Source organism: Plectropomus leopardus, chromosome 14, assembly GCF_008729295.1.
Source record: "Plectropomus leopardus isolate mb chromosome 14, YSFRI_Pleo_2.0, whole genome shotgun sequence".
Classification (NCBI taxonomy): domain Eukaryota; kingdom Metazoa; phylum Chordata; class Actinopteri; order Perciformes; family Serranidae; genus Plectropomus; species Plectropomus leopardus.
The window spans coordinates 24,524,814-24,547,175 of NC_056476.1; the positions used below are offsets into that span (position 1 = coordinate 24,524,814).

Consider the following 22,362-nt stretch of genomic DNA (forward strand, 5'->3'; position numbering starts at 1 on the left):
GATCTTGACTTTTTACTTATGACCACCAAAATCTGATCAGTTCATCGTTGCGTACAAGTGGACATTTGTGCTAAATGTGAAGATATTCCCTAATGGCATTCTTGAGATATCGCATTCACGAGAATGGGACGTACGGACACATGGATAGACAGACAGATGTACAGATATATGGACGGAAGGGCGGGCAATGTCTCCAGCCAGGGCTGTAACCGGCACAGAGGCATAAAAACAAATTAATGTTATAGCCAGAGACCAATTAAAGTAATGACAGTGAGACATGAATATAATCACCACCTCCCTCAGGACACAATCCCTTTTGTTTTGTTATCCCTATAACAATACAGACGAAAACATTTTAGCTGTGACTGCGGATCCCTGGATAAGTTGAGTGTATACAGTGACATTTGATTGTCCGACCTTCCTGCTGTCTGACTGAGAACTGGTCCCAGCAGACCACAGAGGAGTGTTTTAATATTCACCCTGCTGCTTTGCTCAATTCTTCAGCTTGGTACAAGGAGCCTCCTGCACCTTTTGAAATGCATATGAGACCAGGAAATGAGCCTCTGTGTGCCAGAGAGGGAAAGTAAAGTCTTGGAAAAGAGAGTCAGATAAATTAGGGATGAGGAAAGACGGAGAGAGATGGAGGGAGGAGACAGAAAGACAGAAAGAAAGAATGAGCTGTGTGGTTCTGGAAATGGATAAACACAAATGAAACAGAGGAGAGGATGAGATGCTACAGCGTAAGGGCTTTGTGCTCAAGCTCAAACTAATCTCATCATAATGGTTTTGCTACCATGACGTCAGCCAGAAGTGCCGGGCCTCCCGGGCCCCCCAAAGTGAAGATGGCTACCAGTGCCAGAGGTGGGGCCCCTTAAAGCCGACCAGTGGATTCACAGGGTTTGTTTTCACCCATTCAGCTGGATGGGGCTGGCTGTGGTGGCCCACATTCCAACTATCCGACACTATGAAGAATGACATCATCTCTCACCCAGTGCTTTGAATGGGATAACCAGCCGCAGCAGTATTGTGGCTTTAGCAAAAAAAGGGAAAAATCTAAAAAGTGTGAACTTCAAGGGGGTCTGATACAGATAGAACACACAAAGAAGCTTTAGAATCTTTGGTCAAAGCCTGTTTTCATCTCGGCAGCGTGAATTCAATGATTAGTTGTGACTCTCACCCAGAGCTGATCATCGAGGGTCTACATTACCGGCTACCATAAATCCATGCTGCTGTTATTCGTAGCCCTTTGCACTACTAGAAAACTAGTCATTTTGTGGCAGATAAACATCAAACCCCTGATTCTGCGTCCTTCAATCTTTACAGATTTCAGCTTTGGGTTGGACCGCGATCCTCTCTCCACATCCCCAGGCATAGAAACTGAGGCTGAGGAGCCAGTTCGTCTCTGGCATGTCGCCTGGTCGCCGGGTCAAAGCCCTGCTGTCCAAGCTGCTGCCGTTTGGAGGAGCTGATACTTGGAGGTTGTGGGGAAATCGGTGAGAAGGACACCCCTGGATTTGAACCAGATGGGAGCTAAGTCTGGCAGATGATCTCTGTGCTCTCTGTTTCTACTCCCCAGGCCTCTCAATGTAACATCTTATACGGAGGGAGAGTTATATGAGAGTAGGATGTACGTCAGCAATGAAAATGAGGGTTTAAGTGTCTGAAATATTAAGGTTCAACAGGTTAGGGAAGCAGGTAAGCTATCCAAGAAAGTTTGTCTTTTCCAAGAACTCCGTTTAGAAATAGATATATGATTACATAAGGCTTTTACATAAGATTGAAGTTGTATGAATGGGATAATGGCAAAGTCAAGCATGGTAGTAAGAGCAGGAAAACAGGAAAGGAGTGGCAGGATGGGCTAAGTTGTACCTGTCTGCATTTCAATCAGAGAAGGGAGAGATGTTGAGGATGAGGACATTGGGTGGGTGGAAGAATGTCCATGTCATGCCAGCTAGAGGACTTTTCTTTCCAGTTATGCAACATCGCACTGTTTTCTTCCACCTCCACCTCCCAACGCTGTCAAAATTTACTCCAATACTGCATCTGCATCACATGGCCTCTCCTCATGACCCAAAGAAGAAACACCCAGTCCCTCTCTCAATCTTCCAAAACAAAACCGAACCACTTTCCACTTTGCTGCGCAAAACCCTCTCTTGATGTCCCCCCGGCCTCCTTCGCCAACACGCTCCACTTGGGAATTCACATAAACCAAAACTAATATTGTTACACCTGCTGCCCCGGAGGGGAAATATACAGACTTCTGAACCTATTCTTTCATATTTCCTCCAGAACTACCTACTGAATAATGTTACGATTAAAAAAGTGTGTCGCAGTTGTGGGCTTCGACTGCCATGTCTGCTGCAGACTGACTGACCTGCCTTGTCAATCAAATTCCTGTTGTTTTACCTGTCCGAGACTGGCAGCTTTCCCACATGTGCTGAGATAACACAGAAGATATGGTGGAAAATGATGGGGCTTAAAGAGAAAACTAGAATGATAATTTAAAATTTGTAAATGGTAAATCTAGTCCCAATATAATTAAGCATGTGAGGCTTACATAGTTATTGCTACATTTACACAATATCATAAAGATGTATCCCCGACTCATATAATAAGCTAAGCATTTTAAGAAGTATACTTATTTACTTTGATTCCAAGAGTTAAATGAATATCTGTGCATTAAAGAAGTATTTCACTGCAGGAAAGATGGTCTTTTCATAAAACTAGTCTGTCTATGCAGTAGAAAGGTCCAACTACTTTTGAAATTGTTGTTAGAGAAAACAGAAAATAAGTGCTGTGGCATTTGTTTTTGCATAAGAAGTAGAAAACTACAACTATTACTATGCCCTACGCCCTCCTGCTGGTGGGAGACGTAATGCCAGTTGTTTTTAGCTCGTCGTGTTAGCTCGTTGTTTTATGGTTAAATGGTAGGCTAAAATATGTTTCTAAAAACATTTTAGCAGAGAAAAGGCAATGCTTTGACAGAATTTTTGTTAGGGTTTGATCAGCACTTCCTAGTTTTACCGTTGAACTGCGCAGTGAACTGAATTTGAGACAGAGCAGCAGGTTTCTCTCTTGATCCACTTCTATAGTGTACATGTTGACAGCTGGCAGACAAAAACAATGAAGTACAATCTGTAGATGGAGCAACAGCCCTACAGCCAGTAAAAAACTAATGTTGTCCAGGAATGTGCAGGGATATCTGGGTGCTGGCAGGATAAGTTCTCTTAGACATACTAGCCACACATTATAATTAGTCTAGCTTAGCGTTAAGGCAGTCTTTAAGAAAAAAAGTTATAATCCATGAAATTGAAGGTACCTTCTGACAAAACATTAAACAAGTTTTCTCCCTCACTTAGTTGTGCAAACTTGTCCACTTGGCTGTTTGTGCAGTCTGCGCTCAAATCTAATGATTGCGCAGCCAACCAGCAATTCTCTGCTCCAATCTTTTCTGTTTGCTACCATCTCTGTATGGTTTTACAGTGCCTAAAACTCATTTTGCACTCTGTATCAACACACATTTTAGAGGTTTAGAGGTGTGATTATGCACATTTTTTCCCCCTTTAAATAGAGCTTGGGAAAGGCACTGTTCACATTTGAACCCATACAGGTACTTGGAATTCGGTACTTTATCCTCTCTGTGATGACAAAAATAATATTTTAACAAGTTGCAAGAGTACTTGCAACTTGGAATCTTTTCCCAAGGTACCAAAATTTGGCTCCGATTGATTTTACATGAATCTATACTCAGTAGTACCAGCATCATTTGGTAGGTACCCTTAAAAGTACCAGGTAGGGTACCCAACCCTAGACAGAGCCAGGACTGAGAGGTCTGCCCCTGTCTCCAGTCTTTAAGCTAAACTAGGCTAAACACATCTTGACACCCAACATCTTGACAGCAAATACCTGAGTGTATTTCCCAAAATGCTAAACCATTCCACTAAATCCTAGCATTTCAGCAATCACTTAGAGATTTTTGAGATAAAAGTGAGGAAACTTAACCAATGCATGATGTACTGTAACACCCACCAGGGATTATGATGATGAAGACATCTTTGTACATTTGCCGCCAGTCATGTCTTACATAAATTCATTTGTATGACATAACAAGAGTCAGATGATACAACGTGTCTGAGGCTGATTTACAGTATTTATCTGCACCATATGGAGAGAGTGTAAAGGAAGTGTGAGTCGCAATGACACATGGGAGGGAAGTCAGAGCAGTGTGGGAAAACTTAAATACAGCTACTGCTGTTTAGACTACATGTCCAATCCAAGTGCATAGAGAGGGAAATTAACTGAATAAGTGAGGGAGAGTAGGAAAAGTGTATGTGTGTGCATTTGAGATAAAGATGGAGGCATGGCTAACTAACACCAAAATGGAAGAGAAGCAAAATATACAGGAAGAAAGCAGGGTCAGCGAGTGAGTAGGTGTGAGTGACTGGCACAGGAGTGGGAGTAGGTGTGTCTTAGTGACAAGTGATTGAGAACGTGTGAGGCTCCACCTAAACGGGAAATGTGTGTGGTCCAAGAATGACATCCTTTCACATGTATGTGTGTCTATGAAGTGGCATTTCCAGTGTACGCATGAATGTCTTTACCTCATGTGAAGTCATACAGCCCTGGCTGAGAGAGGCCTGTCTGGTGTAGCACTGACACAGAGCCATACACTGTATATATATATATATATCCTGCAGCAGAGTCTGGGCGAGACAGGAAGGCAGAGGAAAGACAAGCAAGATGGCAGGAAGTCATATGAGGCCTCCGGGGAACCCACAGGAAGCTGTAGCTGCCATTATTGACCCAAACGAGGTTCAGTGTGTGTGTGTGTGTGTGTGTGTGTGTGTGTGTGTGCGTAGTGTGTGTGTGCACACGCTAAGGCCTAACCTACTGCCAATGAATCATTTACCACAACCAAGAAAAGGAAGACCAACTTCTCGTTCTGAAGATTTGGTGAAAATGGATTTACCCGCTTAACATCCCTTAACAAATCATCACACACACACAAACACACACGGCAATCACACCACTTTGCAGCATTCAGATGAGTCATAGTATCCTCTCTTTGATGAGTCAGTCAGTAGCCGTTGCTAACCTACTGCCTCTCCCCTAGTCCAAACAAGGCTTGACCGCTTCCATGATAAGGCTGGCTACGGACTGTAAAAGCTGGCTTTACAACTGAGGTCGGAAGAGAGCATTAGAAATGTGAAGCCAGTTAGACAAATGCAAGGGAAGGACGGAGGGAAACAGAAAGGAAAGATGGTGCATCCCAGGGTGTACACTGAGGAGGAAACTCACTCCCAATGGCTCAGAGGGTGGAGAACATTTCCATTCCCTCTTGTTATGCAACGCATTTTTGATTCGGCTCAAAAGTCACACTGGAAGGAACATTAGGAGGGGATTTATGTTTTTAAAGAGCCCGGTTTGGACTGCGACTGGGAGTCACATGGAGTGAACGCTATTAAAAGGTTGTGGTACAGATGCAGCGCCTGACAGTGGACAGCTGGACCTCTGCCCAGAGTAGTTGGATTAAAACTGTCCCAAATTACGAGACAGAGAAAATAAGAATGAGGCCTCCAAACAGGGAAAGCGACGGACAAAGCAGATAGAAAAAGAGGACAGAGAGAAAAGACACTAATCTGATGTCTGCCAGCACTGCATTTGCCAGATGTTGGCCTAGTGGACCTGATTCGGTTGTGCCAATTTGGCTTGATATACTGTACATTATATCCTCTCTCATCTCAACACAACTCATTACAGATAGGTGAAAGACAGGCTCTTCCTTTTTAATAATTTGTTTGGTGAGAGCATTTATTTGCAACCTCTGTGCAAAAAAAGAATAATGGCCCATGGTTGCTGGGTCAGAGTTGGCATCTTTCTTTCTTCATAACTATAATTGAAGTGAGCCATTGCCTCGAAAACTGTTGCTTTAATTCTTCTCCTGAATTCACCATAGTTATGGACTGAAGTCATACGACTTGGAATGACGAGCCAGGAATTTGATGGCTTTAGGCTCGATGAAATCAAAAAGACTTTGAGATCGAATTGGACTTTGACAAAATAACTTGTGACTTTTAAGAAGTAAGTTATTTAAAAAGTGTGCCACAAATCACCTCATTTTCCCTAATTTTCTGAATCATCTATCATTATCACTATTCATTCCCATCAAGTCAACATTAAATTCCCAACATTCACTTTGTTCAAGCCAAAAGCATCCACTGAAACTGCAGGAGAGAACTATGAAGAACCAATGTTACTGAGTGCCAGTTGAGGTAAAAAAAAAAATGATACCAAAGATAATTTTGTTTGCAACACAAAAACCGCATGGTGGTCAACAAAAAAGTTATTGTAATATGCACAACGTGCATGTCAGAGTTGCAGATGAAGCCACAACAACCTCCAACTTTGTATGAAATTTGAGGTTGCACAAAGAATAGTAGCTGATTAACATAGTTAGCAAGCTATTGCTAAGCTAATGTTAGCTTAATATAGTATTATTTTTCTAATTTAATTTTTTTGTTAAAGCAAATAAGTATAAACTTTAAAAAGCATTCATGATTTTTGTCACCTAAATTAAATGTTTTATTACTATGTTGTTAAATTAGCATTACATTAGGCAAAGAGTGCATATAAACTTGTTTGGGACTCCAAATTCAAAGTTCAGGACTTGTCGGTTTTGACTTGGGACTTGCCTATCTTGAATTAGGACTTGACTTGGGACTTGAGTGCAAAGACATGATATTTGATTGTGACTTGCAAGTAATAACTTGGTCTCACTTGTATGTACTTTATTGTCTTTTTTTTCAGATTTCGATCTGCAGTACTTCAGTGGCACTTCCTGATTCCAGGCCCTTATAAATGAGTCGACAGATTTTGACCATATGCTGACCTTTCCACAGAAAACGCAATGTGTTTTTCACTACCTGCTGACACTTGTAAATGCAAGTCTAGTTGTCCCCAAACAACCTCACACATTGCTCTTTTTGAAGAACCAAACATTGTTTCCAAGTACCCAAATGACTGAGCAGGACCCATTCTCAATTACCAAAATATGAGAGCAATTTCACATTTGATGATAAAATGTTATTAGCAGGGAATTGCCTTGACAAAGCAAAAATAAAGCTGTCATTGTTCTGGAAGCGCGGCCAAAATTCACACATGGCCTACATATCAACCATGCGTGCGAGCCTTGAAACGCTAGTGGAAAGAAACTGTTTAAAAAGCACCCAGATCCAAAAAACAGAACCCAGAAGTGCGGCACATTTTGCTATCAGGAAATTCTGAAGCCAGCTGCAAATGTGTAGTTAAATGATGTGATCAATTAGTTCCTCTGATGTGGTCTTTGTTCATTGTCTCCAAATCAGTGCCGATTGCTTCCAGGCTCATTTGCATGGGTTTGTCAAGTTCGTTACTGGCGTAGGAAGCTTTCATATGGGTTTATGGCATACTTAGGAGCAAGTTTATTCAGACTTTCTCCAGGATGGGTTGCTGCACATTTGGCAGAGGAGAGGGAGTGTTTACACAAGGGAACCAGAGATGGATCCCGCACATGCTTAATCTGCAATATTAGTTTTGTCAGCGGCACACCAAGGACAATAGGTCACCTCCTTTGCTACATTACTTATTCTATGCTCCTGCATTTTTCATGAAGTAGGAGAGAAGTTGGTAGAGGTTGCTTAAAGGTTATACATGTGAGAATGCTTCTGGTGTTTAGGTGTAATGCAGTAGAGTGTTTATAGCAGTGGGAAAGTATGCAGGAGAGGATTTTCCTATAGGTGATATAAGAGGCCACCTTTGGTACCACCCATTCAGATCAAATCGAACATAATAGTGCACGTGGAGCACACAGAGTGAGGGAAAATGAAAAGGCAAAAACTATTGAGGGTTTTGTACAAAGAAAATGAAAACACAAGACAAAAAACATTTGAAAATTTGTACTCTCTATTCTTAATTATTTGTTTTTTATTATTGTCGTTTGTAGCAAAGTTGTTTATTTGTGTTGTTTCCTCATTAGCCAATGTTCATTATAAATATAAAAGATAATGATTTAGATTTTTTGGGGTTGGGGGGTGGTCAGGGGAAGCTGGCCCGGGGCACAAAATTTGTTAAGTCTAGCACTGACAGTGGTTTTGAGATACAAGAAGAACTGGTGTGTCTTTGGGTGGAGACATGGCTGCATAACATATGCGGTGAGAGGTAACCAGTTTATTACCACATTGATATATCATGTTTATTCTGTTCCACCTACGGATCTTCTTCCAAAAATGCACAAGGGGCAGACACATCATACCAAATGTTCCTTTTAATACTCCAAGTAACAACCATTGAACAACAGAGGGATTTTCTGGCCAACAATTTTTCATAGAATATTTCTGACACAAGTCAGCTAAAGTTTTTTTCTTCCACTAACAGTGTAAGCTGAGTGTGCACTGTGCAGTCTCCAGACACAGTGCAAGACCCCATTATGGACGCAAAAACACGTGGAGGTGGTTTACTCCTCCATTTGGCCCAGATCTGTCGCTCCCACTCCAGAGGCTCCATTGAGTCTCATTCTTCTCCTCAGGAAAGGCTTTCAAAACAATAATCCCATCTCCTGTTGCCATGGAAACGCACTATGTTATGTTATCCTCTATTTTTCTTTATTTCCTCCCCTGTAGCACAGCTCCTCTTCTTCCAACAGTTGCTCTCTATGTCAGCGCTACAAGCACGGAGACAGGGTGACTGCTCGATGTCTGGTTGTACTGATTTTTGGACGGCTGGACAAATGTGTCGGCACGTCGGCTGCCGGATCAGTAAAACAGATGTGGGGGAGCAACAGCTTGGCCAGATGACCATCATTAGGTAGAAGCAGTTTGTGCATTGGTCATCCAATAAAAGCAAACTTGAATCAAACTGTCATGGATTGAGTGATCATCTAACTGGAACATCATTTTTCCTTTTTAAATATTCTAGCATGAGATTTTAAAGTCCAGCTGAAATCATATTTAATCATCCCTTTTTGTAGTCAAGAATAATATCACCATGTTTTAAGGTGTTTTTAACTGGGTATGAAACTGTCTCAGCTGAAATACTTATGTCTTTATGTAAGCAAACATGACCATCAGTAAGAAAAATGGCTATGTCCACCATTACTACTTCTAGGGATAGTAACTGCAGATAACTTACATCAGTTGGGGCTCCTACAGCTCAAGGTAAGTTAGATTTTGGACTTGGAAAGGCTTTTTTTAATGCCACTTGAAAAAAAAAATGAGCCATTTTCCTAAGAGATTGTACTCGGTTTCAGATAGAATTGCATAGTTAAAGCGAGGCTTATAGGGAACCAGTCACAATGCTCATTATTCTATAGGCATTACATTTTTCAATCAACATTTTCCTCATAACGACAAGTTAAAGCAAATACTTTTCCTGTGTTTTAAAGTTGGACTCTAACCCTTGAGTGCTACATTCAATGATGGAATTCTGCAGCAAATTCAAGACAAGATACACCAGACCCTACACAGACATTACCCCGAAGACAAGACACCGTCAGATGTGGCCATCCAAAAACCATCTGAAGAATAATCTATTCCCAACATGTGGAAGGGCCCGGGTCCAATGAGAAAATGTCAAATCCGCTTTCTCTCCCGTGTTGAAAAAGCTGCAAGTCAAGAGTTTGGGGAAGGACCTGTCTGTTTTGCCTCTTCTTCAGCTCATGCATCTGTGTCAACTTCATCGCAAACACAGACATTTACCCTGAAAAGAAGCTGTGTGTCAGTCAGTCCTTTCAATTGTGGCTGTAAGTTGGCTTAGTGCTCCCATATGAAAGGGCTGTTTTTAATTTATCTAGGCAATAGGCTTGGGTGGTATCACTGTATTACTGTATACCAGAGTATTTAAAAATCCAGAATGTATGTTTTTTAATATTGTCATTAATACAGGTGCTCCTCTTTCTGATAAACTAATTTTATGTAGTGCACAGCACGCACCACCAGAGCTCAGTCACTGGTGAATGGGCAGCTGAGCTGAAAGACCACAACACCTAATGGTGGAGGGATATGTTACAAGTGTGTTTTTGAATGAAGTGTGTTTTATGATGAGTTAACAAGGCAATTAAACCTTGTCAGTCTTCTGTGACCAAGAGAGAGTTGAAGAAAGCAGGTGAGAATATTACTTTTCGCACACTTATACCTTCATATAAAATATACCCCCGGTAAAATTTCAGACAGGTATAAAGGTGTGACATATAACATACCGCCCAAGCCTACCAGGCAAAACATGTCTCCCATTTCCCAAGACTTTTCTCCATTATTCATGTGTGCATTTTTTCAGGGCATGCAGGGCATCAAGTTTGTCAAAGAACAAGCAGCTGGTCCTCCAAAATTAAGCTAAAGTTACTGCACAGCTGAAAGGGCATGAGGTCATTCCAGTCTTGGGATACTGATTGAGGCAATCAGTGTCTTGATTGTTGCAACCCTATTTTTTTAATTTTCTCCAATCAAGCCAATAAATACACTGCAGCTACTGAGGTTTAATTGTGCATTACCAGTGATTATAAAAGGAGCCTAGACAGCAAATTTAGGATAGAATCAGGTCAATTAGCTGGAAAAACTGGAAAGGATTACCACTGGGAAAACATCTGCCTTGATAATAGTGAATCATTTCCTATCACAAGTGGAATTCCACTTAATCTCATGAATTGATTTTGACAGTTGGAGGAGTGATATATCCTGCAGGCGGTGAAGTTTAGCGCTCCTCGAGACTGACAGAGGCAGAAGCAATCCTTCAGCCATGCTGCTGGACACATTGTTGCGAGAGGGAGGTAGAGAGAGGAAGAAGGAAATCTGAGGTTGAGGGATCATGGCAGAAGTGCTGAAATGGAGACAGACAGGACCCAAACAGAGCAAGAGACAGGAACTGCGCAAACAAAGAGACAGAGACAGCAAAGCCTTGTTCTTCCAGCGAAGCCAGAACCAGCTTGCATGACAGCTGAAACCCCACAACAGACTTCTTCGTTCTGACAGCTGTGCCCTGATCCCTCTCCACACCATGGTTACATGCCAACACAGCCATGCCAGTCTGGCAGCGGCACAGACCCACAACCTCTGCCAACAAGTGTGATCTGTGCACGAGATGGGAACCGTCACACAAGGGTGGGCTGCGTGTAGTGGAGAGGATGAGCTTTTGAATTTGTGGAATTGATAGTTTGGGGATGGTGTTGGGGCGTGGCCACCGAGATGCCCTCCACAAGATCCAATCCATTCCAATTCCTATCCCTAATCCTGTTTGGTCGGGATAATGAGCATCACGCAAAGGGAGGAGAAGAACTGGACTGCAGAGACTAAAGAAAAACAAAATCCCAGGGTTTGCAAAGTATTGTTTTAAGCCAGCTTCATACGTTTAATTGTATTTTGACTTTAATGAGCTGCATTTCTGTATGGTGACTAATTTTGGACATTGGTGCAGAATCCATAACAGCAGGACTGCATTTCATTTAAGTTGGACAGGCTCATTAAACTGAATCATTAGACGGCTACAGGTAGATATGCAAATTATCTCACTACTTTTTTTAATCCTGCAAATGTGCAGCTTGAAGTTCCAATCATTTTAGAAAAATATCATTAGTGTACTGTTAGTGTATATCACACAGCAACTGCTAACAAGCAGGCAGTTAGCTTAAATGAAAAACATACTGAAAGACTGAGTCAAGCTTTATGTAGCCCGTGAAACCACTTGGGTCGTATTGCAGTAAGATTCAGCTGATCACTTACTGTGGTGTGACTCTGCCCCATTACAGAAACCACTGATGGGGTGATCAATCTAAACCTCAAATTTAAAACACTCCCTTACCACCAGTCCAAAGTAAGGATGGGAAAAATATTTTTTTTGATTCTTAGATGCATCACGATTGAAAGACTATGTCTCAATGCAGTTAAGTCAATAACTGGAAATTTGAAACCCAATTTCTGACATTATGATCCCCTGAAACAAATTTGTAAGACCATGCTGTTTGTTCCTTATGGCTTTAATTTGACCAATCTAAAGTCCTGTGCTGCTTAGTTGCTTTTGCTAGATCAGACAAGCGTGACAAAAAGAAACCTGGCAATGCCTGTTCAGTTTAGCCGGGTACAGTGTGCATTAGCGTAGGCAGTGAGTATTAGCGTAGGCAGATCATGACACACTGGGGCCCTGGGACTGAATGCCTAAGAGCGCCTCCTACGGCCCCCCACCAAGCAGGTACGTCATGCTGTTCTTAACATGTTTCATGGTGTGTTTTTTTCTTGTTACATCTTCAAAGTGAAAGTTTAGGTTGTTTCTTCAGTTTTTCATATTTTAGGACTTTTTAGGCTCTGTTATTGACATGTATGACTAAGCCCTTTGACAAGATATGCAAACAGAGGTTCTGGTTAAGGACCTCCCCCTGAGCCCTTGGGACCCTGCCTGTCCATGTGTGTTAAATAGTTTCTTGCCCTCTTTGTCGGGTTGATCACAAATACTACTGTGACAGCATAAGGTGGTGCCCCGGTAGTTCTGTGAGACTGGTATATGTGAAGTATCAGAGCGACACAAAGCTAGCTTGCTGGGACAGATATTTGCTGCCTGGCTTTCATTGGAAAAGGCTGTTCAGATGTTATTCATGCAATGAAGACACACCCTGCACATAACTATGGAAAGGGAAAGGTTAAAGCTGATCAAGATTCTGCTGGGTACCAGTCTTGCTAAACTGTTATTGGAGCACAGAGTGAAAAGGAGCAGGATTTGGGAAGAGCTCTGCCTCATGTTGTAAAGTCTAACCTTCCAGTTGACACAACTCTTCCATTTTGTCACTTTTATTTATTAATAGAAGATGATGAAAGAAAATGTATCTGTTCATTTCATTCATTATGATGAGGATCATTACCAGACGCAAGATGATTCTTCTACAGTTCTCAACAGTGATCCAAAACGAAAATCTGTTGTTGAGTTATGCAGATTTTTTTTTCTTTATCACAGACAATATTCATTTTTTAAAACTTTTTAAAAATCTTTCTGCAGAGAGGTTGTTGAAAGTCTGCAGGCACAGATTCTGTGTGGGCTGGATCATTACAAATATGCAATATTTCAAAAGTATAGCAAGTAGTTGCACAGCAAGGAAAAATAAATGAAGCACACAAATCCAATATTTTGATGCATTATGCATCAATAAGTGTTTTATAATTGCATCGCAGCCATCTAAATCTGAATCATATTGTGTGGTGCCTAATTACCCCCCCTCAAGTCCAAAATGGTCTAATGGTATATGTTAAGCCTTAGGACTTTGGATGGCATTCTAAGTGTTTCAACTAGCTTGCTCAACTAATAACACGCTCCATTTTTACTCACCACTAGTTCGGAGAAACGTGCATGCAGCTCCTCAGCAGGCGGCATGGGGGCGCTGAACTCCAGCAGCTGCAGGGGCACGCTGTCCTTCAGGTTAATCTCCGGGGGCTCGCTGCTGCCAAAGCAGCACAAGAAGCCCAGGCCCGGCCGCGTCCTCTTCCTGGGCGGCATGGCGGCTGCGGTGACACAGGTGGCAGTGATGGTGGTGGACCAGGAAGGTGGAGGAAGGGGCCAAGGGGCAGGGAGGGGGAGTGGAGAGGAGGATGAGGCTGCTATCTAGGGGGCATGATCTGGAAGAACAAGAAAAAAAAGGAAAAAGGTTAGAGAGATAGTGCAGTGCAGGGTAGCCTGTGTTGTGGCAGTGTCATTGGAAATTACTTTCAAAGACATTCAATGGATTTAGACAGGCATCTTTAATGTCACAAAGCATGACATTTTCTATGTACGGTAAATAATTTATCTTATTTGAATCAGCGCAACAGAGATTCCGCCCTACAGTGTGCTCAGTTCATAAAGGCCTCGTGCTAGTCTACACACCAAGCATCTGCTCAATGTTTCCTTGGAAAGAAAGTATTTGTAGTGCACAGGAAATCAAGCGATTTATGTTTCCAGCAGCCTAGTTTGTTTGGAATAAATACAGGAAGATACATGAGCAGCAAGAGCCAACACAGCCAAACAAAGGAAAAATGCCACCTAAAGAAATGTATTCAATCAATCATGACAAAATCCAAGCAAGAAGACATTATAGTGCTGGAAATATAGATCGAAGACTGGAAAGTAAGTGTTCAGTGTGTCCCACAGAATTAGAATCTATGTGTGGCAGCAGTAAACTTCCCCTTTTTTAAGCGAGTGTGTCCCTTTTTTTATCAATTTGTGTGGCCTCTAAATTCGGAGGCTTTTGGCAGTATATGAACACAGCACAGGCAGATCTTGTCAGTCAGAGTTTTGTTTTTGTTTTTTTTTTTTGGAGGAGGAGTTTGTTGATCCAGTCAGAGCTAATCAGATAAATGGATGAGTCATGAAGCTGCTGCAGAAGCAGTGAAAGCAAAAGATCAGAACCAGCGCAATGAATGGTTGAGTTTCACTCTCACTGCACCGGATGTTCTACTGCTCCATCTGTGTTCAGAGTCTGCTCTGCATTTCAAGAGTCTGGTGCAACTAAAGGGATATATATTTTAACAGCACTCCTAATTAAAGGTCCAGCTCCAAAAATAGAATATATATTTGTGGCAGCAGATATTTTATCTGTGGTGGACCATCACAAGAAAATGAAAGTGCATCCGTCCAGTGTTTCTGCTGCTCTGTCTGTACCTAGAGTATGCTCTGCACTCTGAGAAAGGCAATGAATGACCAAACAGTATATATATATATATATATATATATATATATATATATATATATATATATATATATATATATTCCAGTAGTGTTCCCAATGAACAGTCTAGCACTAAAAATATTAAATTAATATGTGGCGCCAAAAGCTTTAAACGTGGCAGTCTGCCACAAATAAATTCATGGGGTGGAAAACCTGCTGCTTATTTCATATATTCCCTTTCCAGATCTCGATTATTCTCTTCACTGTGTCAATATGAACATGTGCTAGGGTGGAGATAGTCTCGCAGCGTGGCAAGAGGGCAAAGAGGCAGCAGGGGCCGCCATCATATCCTCACATCAACATCGGTTGCTCTTATGCCTTGACAAAGAAACCTCTTGTCTGTGAGGTACAATGGTGCCGGTGCAATGTGTGTTGTTTGTGCAGATTTTCACCAAGAGCCGACCCAGCAGTGCCCTCCCTTCTTCAATGGAGCAGACACTGTGTGTAAGGACAGTGAATGACACCCACTACAGCAGGAGCAGAGGAATGAATAGGCCAAGACACCCTGGAGGATTTCCTCAATGCTACGAAAAGGATATGGGTGGTCTTGGCTGTATGGATAATACACCCTTTACACTATATTATGTCCTATCAGACACATACTTACTGACACAATGTGAGCATGCACCCACAGCGGCTCATACAGTTGGCAAAGCTCTTCCTTTTTGCAACAGTTTACTGCATTTGTGAATGAATGGACCTCGAAACTGTTATGCAAATATCAATGACATGCAAATCCAGCAGAAACAGTTGACCAAGAAATCAATTTTGAAGCCATTTATGTGGAATACAATAAAACGTATCCATGAAGTTGCTATCAAGACAACAGAACCAAGACAAACAAAAGCAGATTTTAAACGCAAATACTTCTATTCCTCTTCCAAATGTTAGGCTTTTATTGACATTTGTGCATACCCAAACAAGCATTAAGTAATAGCTTAAGCTTTGCACCCGTCTGTTTAATATGGCTGTGAAAGTTTATGACTTAAGTTTCCACACGAAGCCACAATCTACTACATCTTGACTGAGCACGACTCTCCGCCATGACTCTCTCACACATTCGTTCAGCGTAGGAGTTCTCACTGCGCCGGATAAAAATAACCCGATGGTAAATTCTTTATGAATGCGCTGGGCCCTCGACAGGAGCTTAAAGCAGGGGAAAAAAATGAAAAGAGAAAACACCACATTTCCATTTTGCCCCCTCGTCGTTTGCTCATTTGCCTTTTCCGCCTCCTTGAATCTGCCATCCCTCTCAAGGCAGGAGCAGCAGAACCGTGCACAGCTACAAATGAACTGGAGGCGATTTTAAATGAAAAGCAACCAAAGTTTTTCTTTGGCTTGTTGAACATGGAAATTCCTTTGCAACCTTCACTGGGTTTTTTTCTGATTCACATTGTATCTTAAATTATTCTGTGTAATCACCTTCAAATGTGAGAACTGTTTCACAGGCATTGCGTCAGTGTGCTCAATGTCAATTACAGTATGTGAGGTATCTTGTATATGTGTGTCTGTGTATGAGGTGTATTTGATACTGCACCCATGTGTGTGTTATGACAGCCAAGGTGTCAACCCCTGAGCACCCCCCATCAGGGAGGGATTAACCTGCTATGAGGCTCCAGGGCAAAAATGACCCCCGGGCCCCGACTGATCCCCTGCTCCTCCAATTTCCTGTGCATAGTGTATGGACACTGTCACCCATGCAGAGCCCCAGAAACGGTGTCAGTTATTATGTGTTCATTTGATGATATAGAAATGTATTTCTGCAAGCACAGTATCAGCTGAAATAACAAAGACATTAAAACTAAGCTAAAGCTAACATTAGACTTCTTAAGGGTGAGTCAGACAAATTAAAAGGGATATTATCCAACTTTTAAGTTCTTTTTAGTTTGTTTTTCCCGGACGACAGCAAATTTTGTAGTTAAAATAACTTGAAGATTTCCAACCGATTCATGTACACCAGACTGCTGAAAATAGTGGATCATATGAACTAATTTTTTCTCAGAACATTGGTCATTTTTCCCCCAATCTCTTACATTGGAATCGTTTTAGTAACTACACTGACCAAAAATGTACACATGTGCATGTGAGTGTTGTTCTCAGGCTCCCTCAAAACAACACTGACTTGTTTCACTAACGAGATTTGATCTTTTTTTTTGTAAAAATATTTAAATAGTCTAGGAACATAAAATAGAATTTTCAAAAAAAGCTACAGTGGAGAGTCTCTACCAGTAATTCTGAAACTGCAACAAAATCACAGTCTGAAAATTCAGTGTAAACCCTTCCCTAACCAGAATCCAGATTTTCCCCAACAGCACACACACTGCTAATAATTTAAGACAACTGTCACATGTGCATGGCGCACTGTGCACAACAAGTTGCAGAACAACCACATGAACTTGCATCAAACCAGATGTTGGCCAGAAATCTATGTACTGTATGGACATATATGAGCATTTGTGTGTTGAGTTAGTGGAGAAAAGGAGACAGTGAGATGACAGTAAAGCCCCACTTCAGGATGCTAAATCATGGAGATTTTTTCCATACATTTACACTTGAAAAGGCTCTGCCTCGGACTAAAAGTGAAGCCTTTTCATCGCTTTTACTACTATAAGATAAAGAATGAGCTGGTGCCAAATCTTTATGGTGGTGAGTTATTTTTTGTTGCCGTAGACAGCTGGCGAGGCCTAATGGAAAAGAGGCTGCTCTACAGGGGTTTTAAAGCCATTCAGCAAAAAACACAACCTAAACCTGCTGTCCGGTGATTCTGTGTGCTTCTATCTTCACTCTCCCACTGAGCCCCACGTGCGGCCAGTCCTCACTCAACACCAGTTCTGTTGGCTGTCTTCCAGCCCATGCCCAGGGAAAGTAGGCCAAGGAATCCAAACACACACATGCACTGTATATACAGGGAAAAAAGGGAAGCAACAACACTGAAGGCAATGCATGTGTAACCTTTATCATTCCCTGAATAGTGGAGTCCCAATGCAAACACAATCCAAATTGACCATGTCCTCTGCCATATGTGCCCGGAGAGCCCCTCTTATCTCCCAGCTTTTCTTTTCATCCCTCTCTCCCTCCCCCTCTGACTGGCTGTCATCTCCCATTATTCCTCTCTTTTCAGGGTGAAAGGAACGACATTTCCCTCCGTCAGCCCCCCTCTGACAGTAACATCTGTCATTTTTTTCCTTGCCACCTCTCGCATCTTCTCCTGCCAGCTTCATTTTCTAGTCTTCTGCTCCCTGCTTCTCGACACTTACTTGCTTTCTACTTACAATAGCCGCACGGAGTGACTGCTTCCCGAACTCTTGTCATAAGAGTGTATATGCAGAGGATGACACCAAAACCTGTGCTCAATAACTGTATGTGGTGACCAGCACTACAGCTGAAAATGTGACACAGTGCTGGATGGATGCAGGGTTTCCCACAAATTCATTTATTTGTAGCAGCATGCCATAATTAAAACATCTGCCGCCACAAAGAGATTTTATATGTTCGGAGATGGACTGTTCATTAGGAGCACTGCTGAAATATAGACACTGTGGTTATTGATTGTACTACACTCACAGAGCGCACTCTGGTCACAGGCGGAGCAGCAGACTTGGTGCAATGAAAGTAAAATTCTGTTTAGTCTAAAAATTTACATTCACTCACAAACAGCTGCATCTCTCATCTTGATCTGATCTGATTAGCTCTGAACAAATTGACAGATCATTTATTCATCCCGTGAGTCACAAACTGCTGCTGAAGAAAAAAAAAACTCAGACAGCTCTGCCTGCACTGCATTCACAGACCCACAAACACCTCTGAATGTCAAGAGGGGACACAGAATGACAAAAGGGGACACACATACTTTCACACTTGCTCTTTTATTTCTGTTATTCCCTCGCTCATCCCTTTCATGTCAGTGCATTGTGAAACATTTGATGCTTGTGACAGAGAAATCTGTAAGTACACGCACACTTCCTTACATTTCCCTGCTCATTACCTCAAAACAGATGCATGTACGGCTGTTGTAAAAGTCACAAGGAAAGGAAACCATCTCTGAAAGAGAGAAAGCCTGTGGATCTCTACAGGCTAGTGCTAATTAAAACCATCTGTGTGCTTTAAAAATGGGAGATCCAGGAAGGAGGGCGCACAGATTCGTCACCGCTAACTCCTCGTCATGACAGACGAAAATCTTGCACGCACACGCCTGTAGAAAGCGTGAAAAACACATTTCGACAGAATCCCTGCTTGCATGCGCCTGCATACTGCACTGTATGTGCACAGCAGTGCAGTCACGTGTTCCCAGCAAATTCAGACACACCCACTCGAGATTCAGATGTAAGCGCTTACACACATGCAGTATTTGCATACTCACACACCAAGAGCCCTGAAGCAGAGAGAGGAGCCTGCTGGCTGCTCTGTGTTTGAAGAGTCTGGAGAGCAGCCGAGCAGAGAGAGAGAGACAGAGAGATGAAGGAGGTGAGGGAGGGAGGCAGGGATAAAGGGAGATATTGCTGCCACTTCTCATTCAGCCCACTACCTCACCGCCTCATCCCCAATGCCGGGAAGTAGGTCAGTGGAGGAGGAGGAGGAGGAGGAGGAGGAGGGGAGCGGCAGTGAGGAGAGACGGGCTGCTGCTGTTGCTGCTGGTGTGTGAATGTGTGCGCAGGCAAGAGACAGAAGAAGAGGTGTGTATTATCTATGCAGAGATCAATCTCTCAAACATCTGTGCATGCATCATTTTAATTCTCCCTGCAACATCTGTCCCAAAACACAATGCTTTTAGTACCAAAAAAACCCCAATACAAATCAAGCTTCTGCTATTTTTATCCCCTCTGAATAGACACACTTGGACCATATCAAAAAAGCTGCATCATTCATTCCGCCTCACACTACATTTACAGTAGTGTGCTTCTGCATTTCAACACATCCTGCTCACCTTTATTCTCCTGCTTTTTCTCCCCATTGCCACACCCCAGTGCTTCTACCTGCCCCGCACTTTCACACTGCGGAAATGCCCTTGTCATCTTATTTGTAATACACGGATGAATGGACTCAAATCTAGCTTTTTTTTAACCCAACTATTGCCCATCAGATAAAGAGAGGCAAAGAGAGGAAGTCAAGAATAATGTAGGAGAAAAACAAAAAGTGGCAAATGTAATGTAAGAGGAAAAACATAAAACTGTTTGAGACAAATAGCAAGTAGAAAAGGCAGAGGCACAGAAGAAAGCGCAAGATTATTTTTAAAGAGGCACTGAATAAAAGATCAGACAGAAGCCTGCAGCACACTTTTTTTGCACACACATTGTTTCTGGGTCCAACAAATGAGGACCATTCCTCCGGGGTGCTGGGCTGCGAAGGAGGGTACAGCCAGGCTTACATAAGCAACCGGCACCAGAGATGGGGGAGCAATGCCACGCTGGCACAGGCAGAAACAGGAAGCCTAATGCAGTGTTGGCATTGATTTGGCACATCGTTGGCATGCAGCTGGTGAGACGATCACACATAAGACAGAGCCAATGCTGGAAGTGAAAAAGCACCAGGCAACTAGAATCCCTAAGATTTCAGCCCTGGTTGATTTGGTAACACCTACTTGGTTACTGTGGAAGAGCACGTGCATTTTAATTATATAGTTTCATTCCAAATGACACATGTATTAACTACTGGGTGGCAGCAAACGTGCCTTATCCAGCTTCTCTGTAAGAGAAAAGAGCGTTTACAGTGTGCACCCTAGAACAAACTGTGAGCTTTGAGAATTTGTCTTAAATTGTTATAATGAAGTAGACAGCCATCCAACATGGTAACATGCAGCTCATAATTCAATGCTGTTTCCCTTCTGAGTAAGTAGGCCTGGGTTTTGTTTAAAAGATGATGATGCTGGTACCAATACCAGTGTCCTAAAAGTGATACTGATACCAATAAAGTACTTCATTTAATACCTTCTTTTTCTTCATTTGATACCTATCATATAAATGGAGGCATTTAGTTGCAAAAGTGCCACTAGAGGCAAAAGGCACTTTGTCATGCTTTGATACTTTTTGGTGGCATCTTTGTATGCTGCCAACTCAACTACACTGCACTGATGTCACTACGCCACAGACTGTATGGATTGTAGCTGTTGCTGTAGTGGATCAATCACACATTGCATTAAACTGCAGAAAACTTGCACTGACTGGCTGTAAGCAAAAGCATACAAATGTTTCTTTTATTTGAGATTGGGATACAAAAGGGGTCAAATGCAGGTATTGTTAGACTTAAGAAGTTCTAACACTCATTGGTACTGGGTTATTTCAGTCAATACCTTGAAGATATCGAGTACCAAAGCACAACCTTTTGCGTAAGCAGGGTTTCCCACACATTTATTTATTTGTGGCGACCAGCCAGCTCCAAAAATATCTGTATTGATTTGATATTTTTAGAGCTGGACTGTTCATTAGGAGCACTATTGGAATGTATGTGCTGTTCGGTGTGCAAAACGGGAAAGGCAGACTCCACCTGTAACAATGAAACCATGACATGAGATCTGTTTCACAATGTAAAACCAATAAATGGCTACTGCCGACGAAATTCCAGCCATGAATATGAACACAGGATGGAGCTCAACATAAAGACAATTGTAAGAATTGGATTATGTATTGGTATTACCCAACCTTTGAACACAATTTCTAACCAAGACCTTTTCCTCTTGCAGCATATTACAAATTGAAATTTAAGAGTAAAAACCTGTCATTGTCATTTAACTGCAAAGGAGTTCTGTTGTCCTGATACAGGATACCAACATCAAGAGACACAAATGGTGTTATACCAGAAGGTCTTAATGGTTTTGTGTTGGCACATGGCCCCATATTTGTGGGTAGTCATGGTTGTGTACTAGTATGCAAAAACTGTCTTTGGAAGTGAACCACTCACACTCATTAATTTGACATGAAGTAGCTATTTGACTCAGCCATTGGACACATTGGAGCCATGCCACCCTTTGAATGGTGTTGCCCCAGACATGCCCTCTCTAACATGCCCTACCCTCCTTTTCTACTGTTTGCCTGTCTGTCCGATGACTAATGGACCTAACCTTCAGTTCTTTTCTCCCCCTCCTCTAAAGCCACTGGCTGCAAGCCAAATCACCTGGGACACTGAAAACCCATTCTCCCATGAACCCCATAGGATCTCTGGCCCACCCGCAGTCGTTGCTTTGGGCCTTAGGGAAGCCATTATACATCTTACTCTGTTAGTGCTAATCAGTTACATTGGTGTAACATACAGTTACAGGCAAGCATTCTCAAACACACACACACACACACACACACACACACACACACACACACACACACACACACACACACGAACACACATTTTAGTTTATTCAGTCTCACACCAATTAAAGACATTCTTTCATTACATGGGGTTTAACACCATTAGTGGGCAGTTTACAAGATTTATGTAAAGAAATAGTGATTGATCTGAAACAGCTGGCATGTCTAATAGACAAGATCCATTAATGATCAAGTGAATGTAAACATACCAATGCACAGTACATGACACGCATTCCTGAGGGGTGACATCACCCATCTATTTTAGTGCAGGTCTCCGTGGTCAGCAGCAAGTTTCAGCCTCAACTGACAAATGACCAGAGCTGACAGTGGAGGACCTGCAATTATTTCACGGTA

The 22,362-nt window shown here is 42.2% G+C and overlaps 1 protein-coding gene across 3 annotated transcripts in view; it reads right to left on the minus strand.

The window, feature by feature from the left end:
* daam2 (dishevelled associated activator of morphogenesis 2) overlaps positions 1-22,362 on the minus strand; it is a 118,392-nt gene that overhangs the window by 63,161 nt on the left and 32,869 nt on the right. For all 3 annotated transcript variants that reach the window (XM_042500163.1, XM_042500160.1, XM_042500161.1), the window contains exon 2: positions 13,339-13,625. In XM_042500163.1, the coding sequence (XP_042356097.1) occupies positions 13,339-13,506 (168 nt within the window). In that variant the 5' untranslated portion in view covers positions 13,507-13,625. The remainder of the gene's footprint in view (positions 1-13,338; positions 13,626-22,362) is intronic.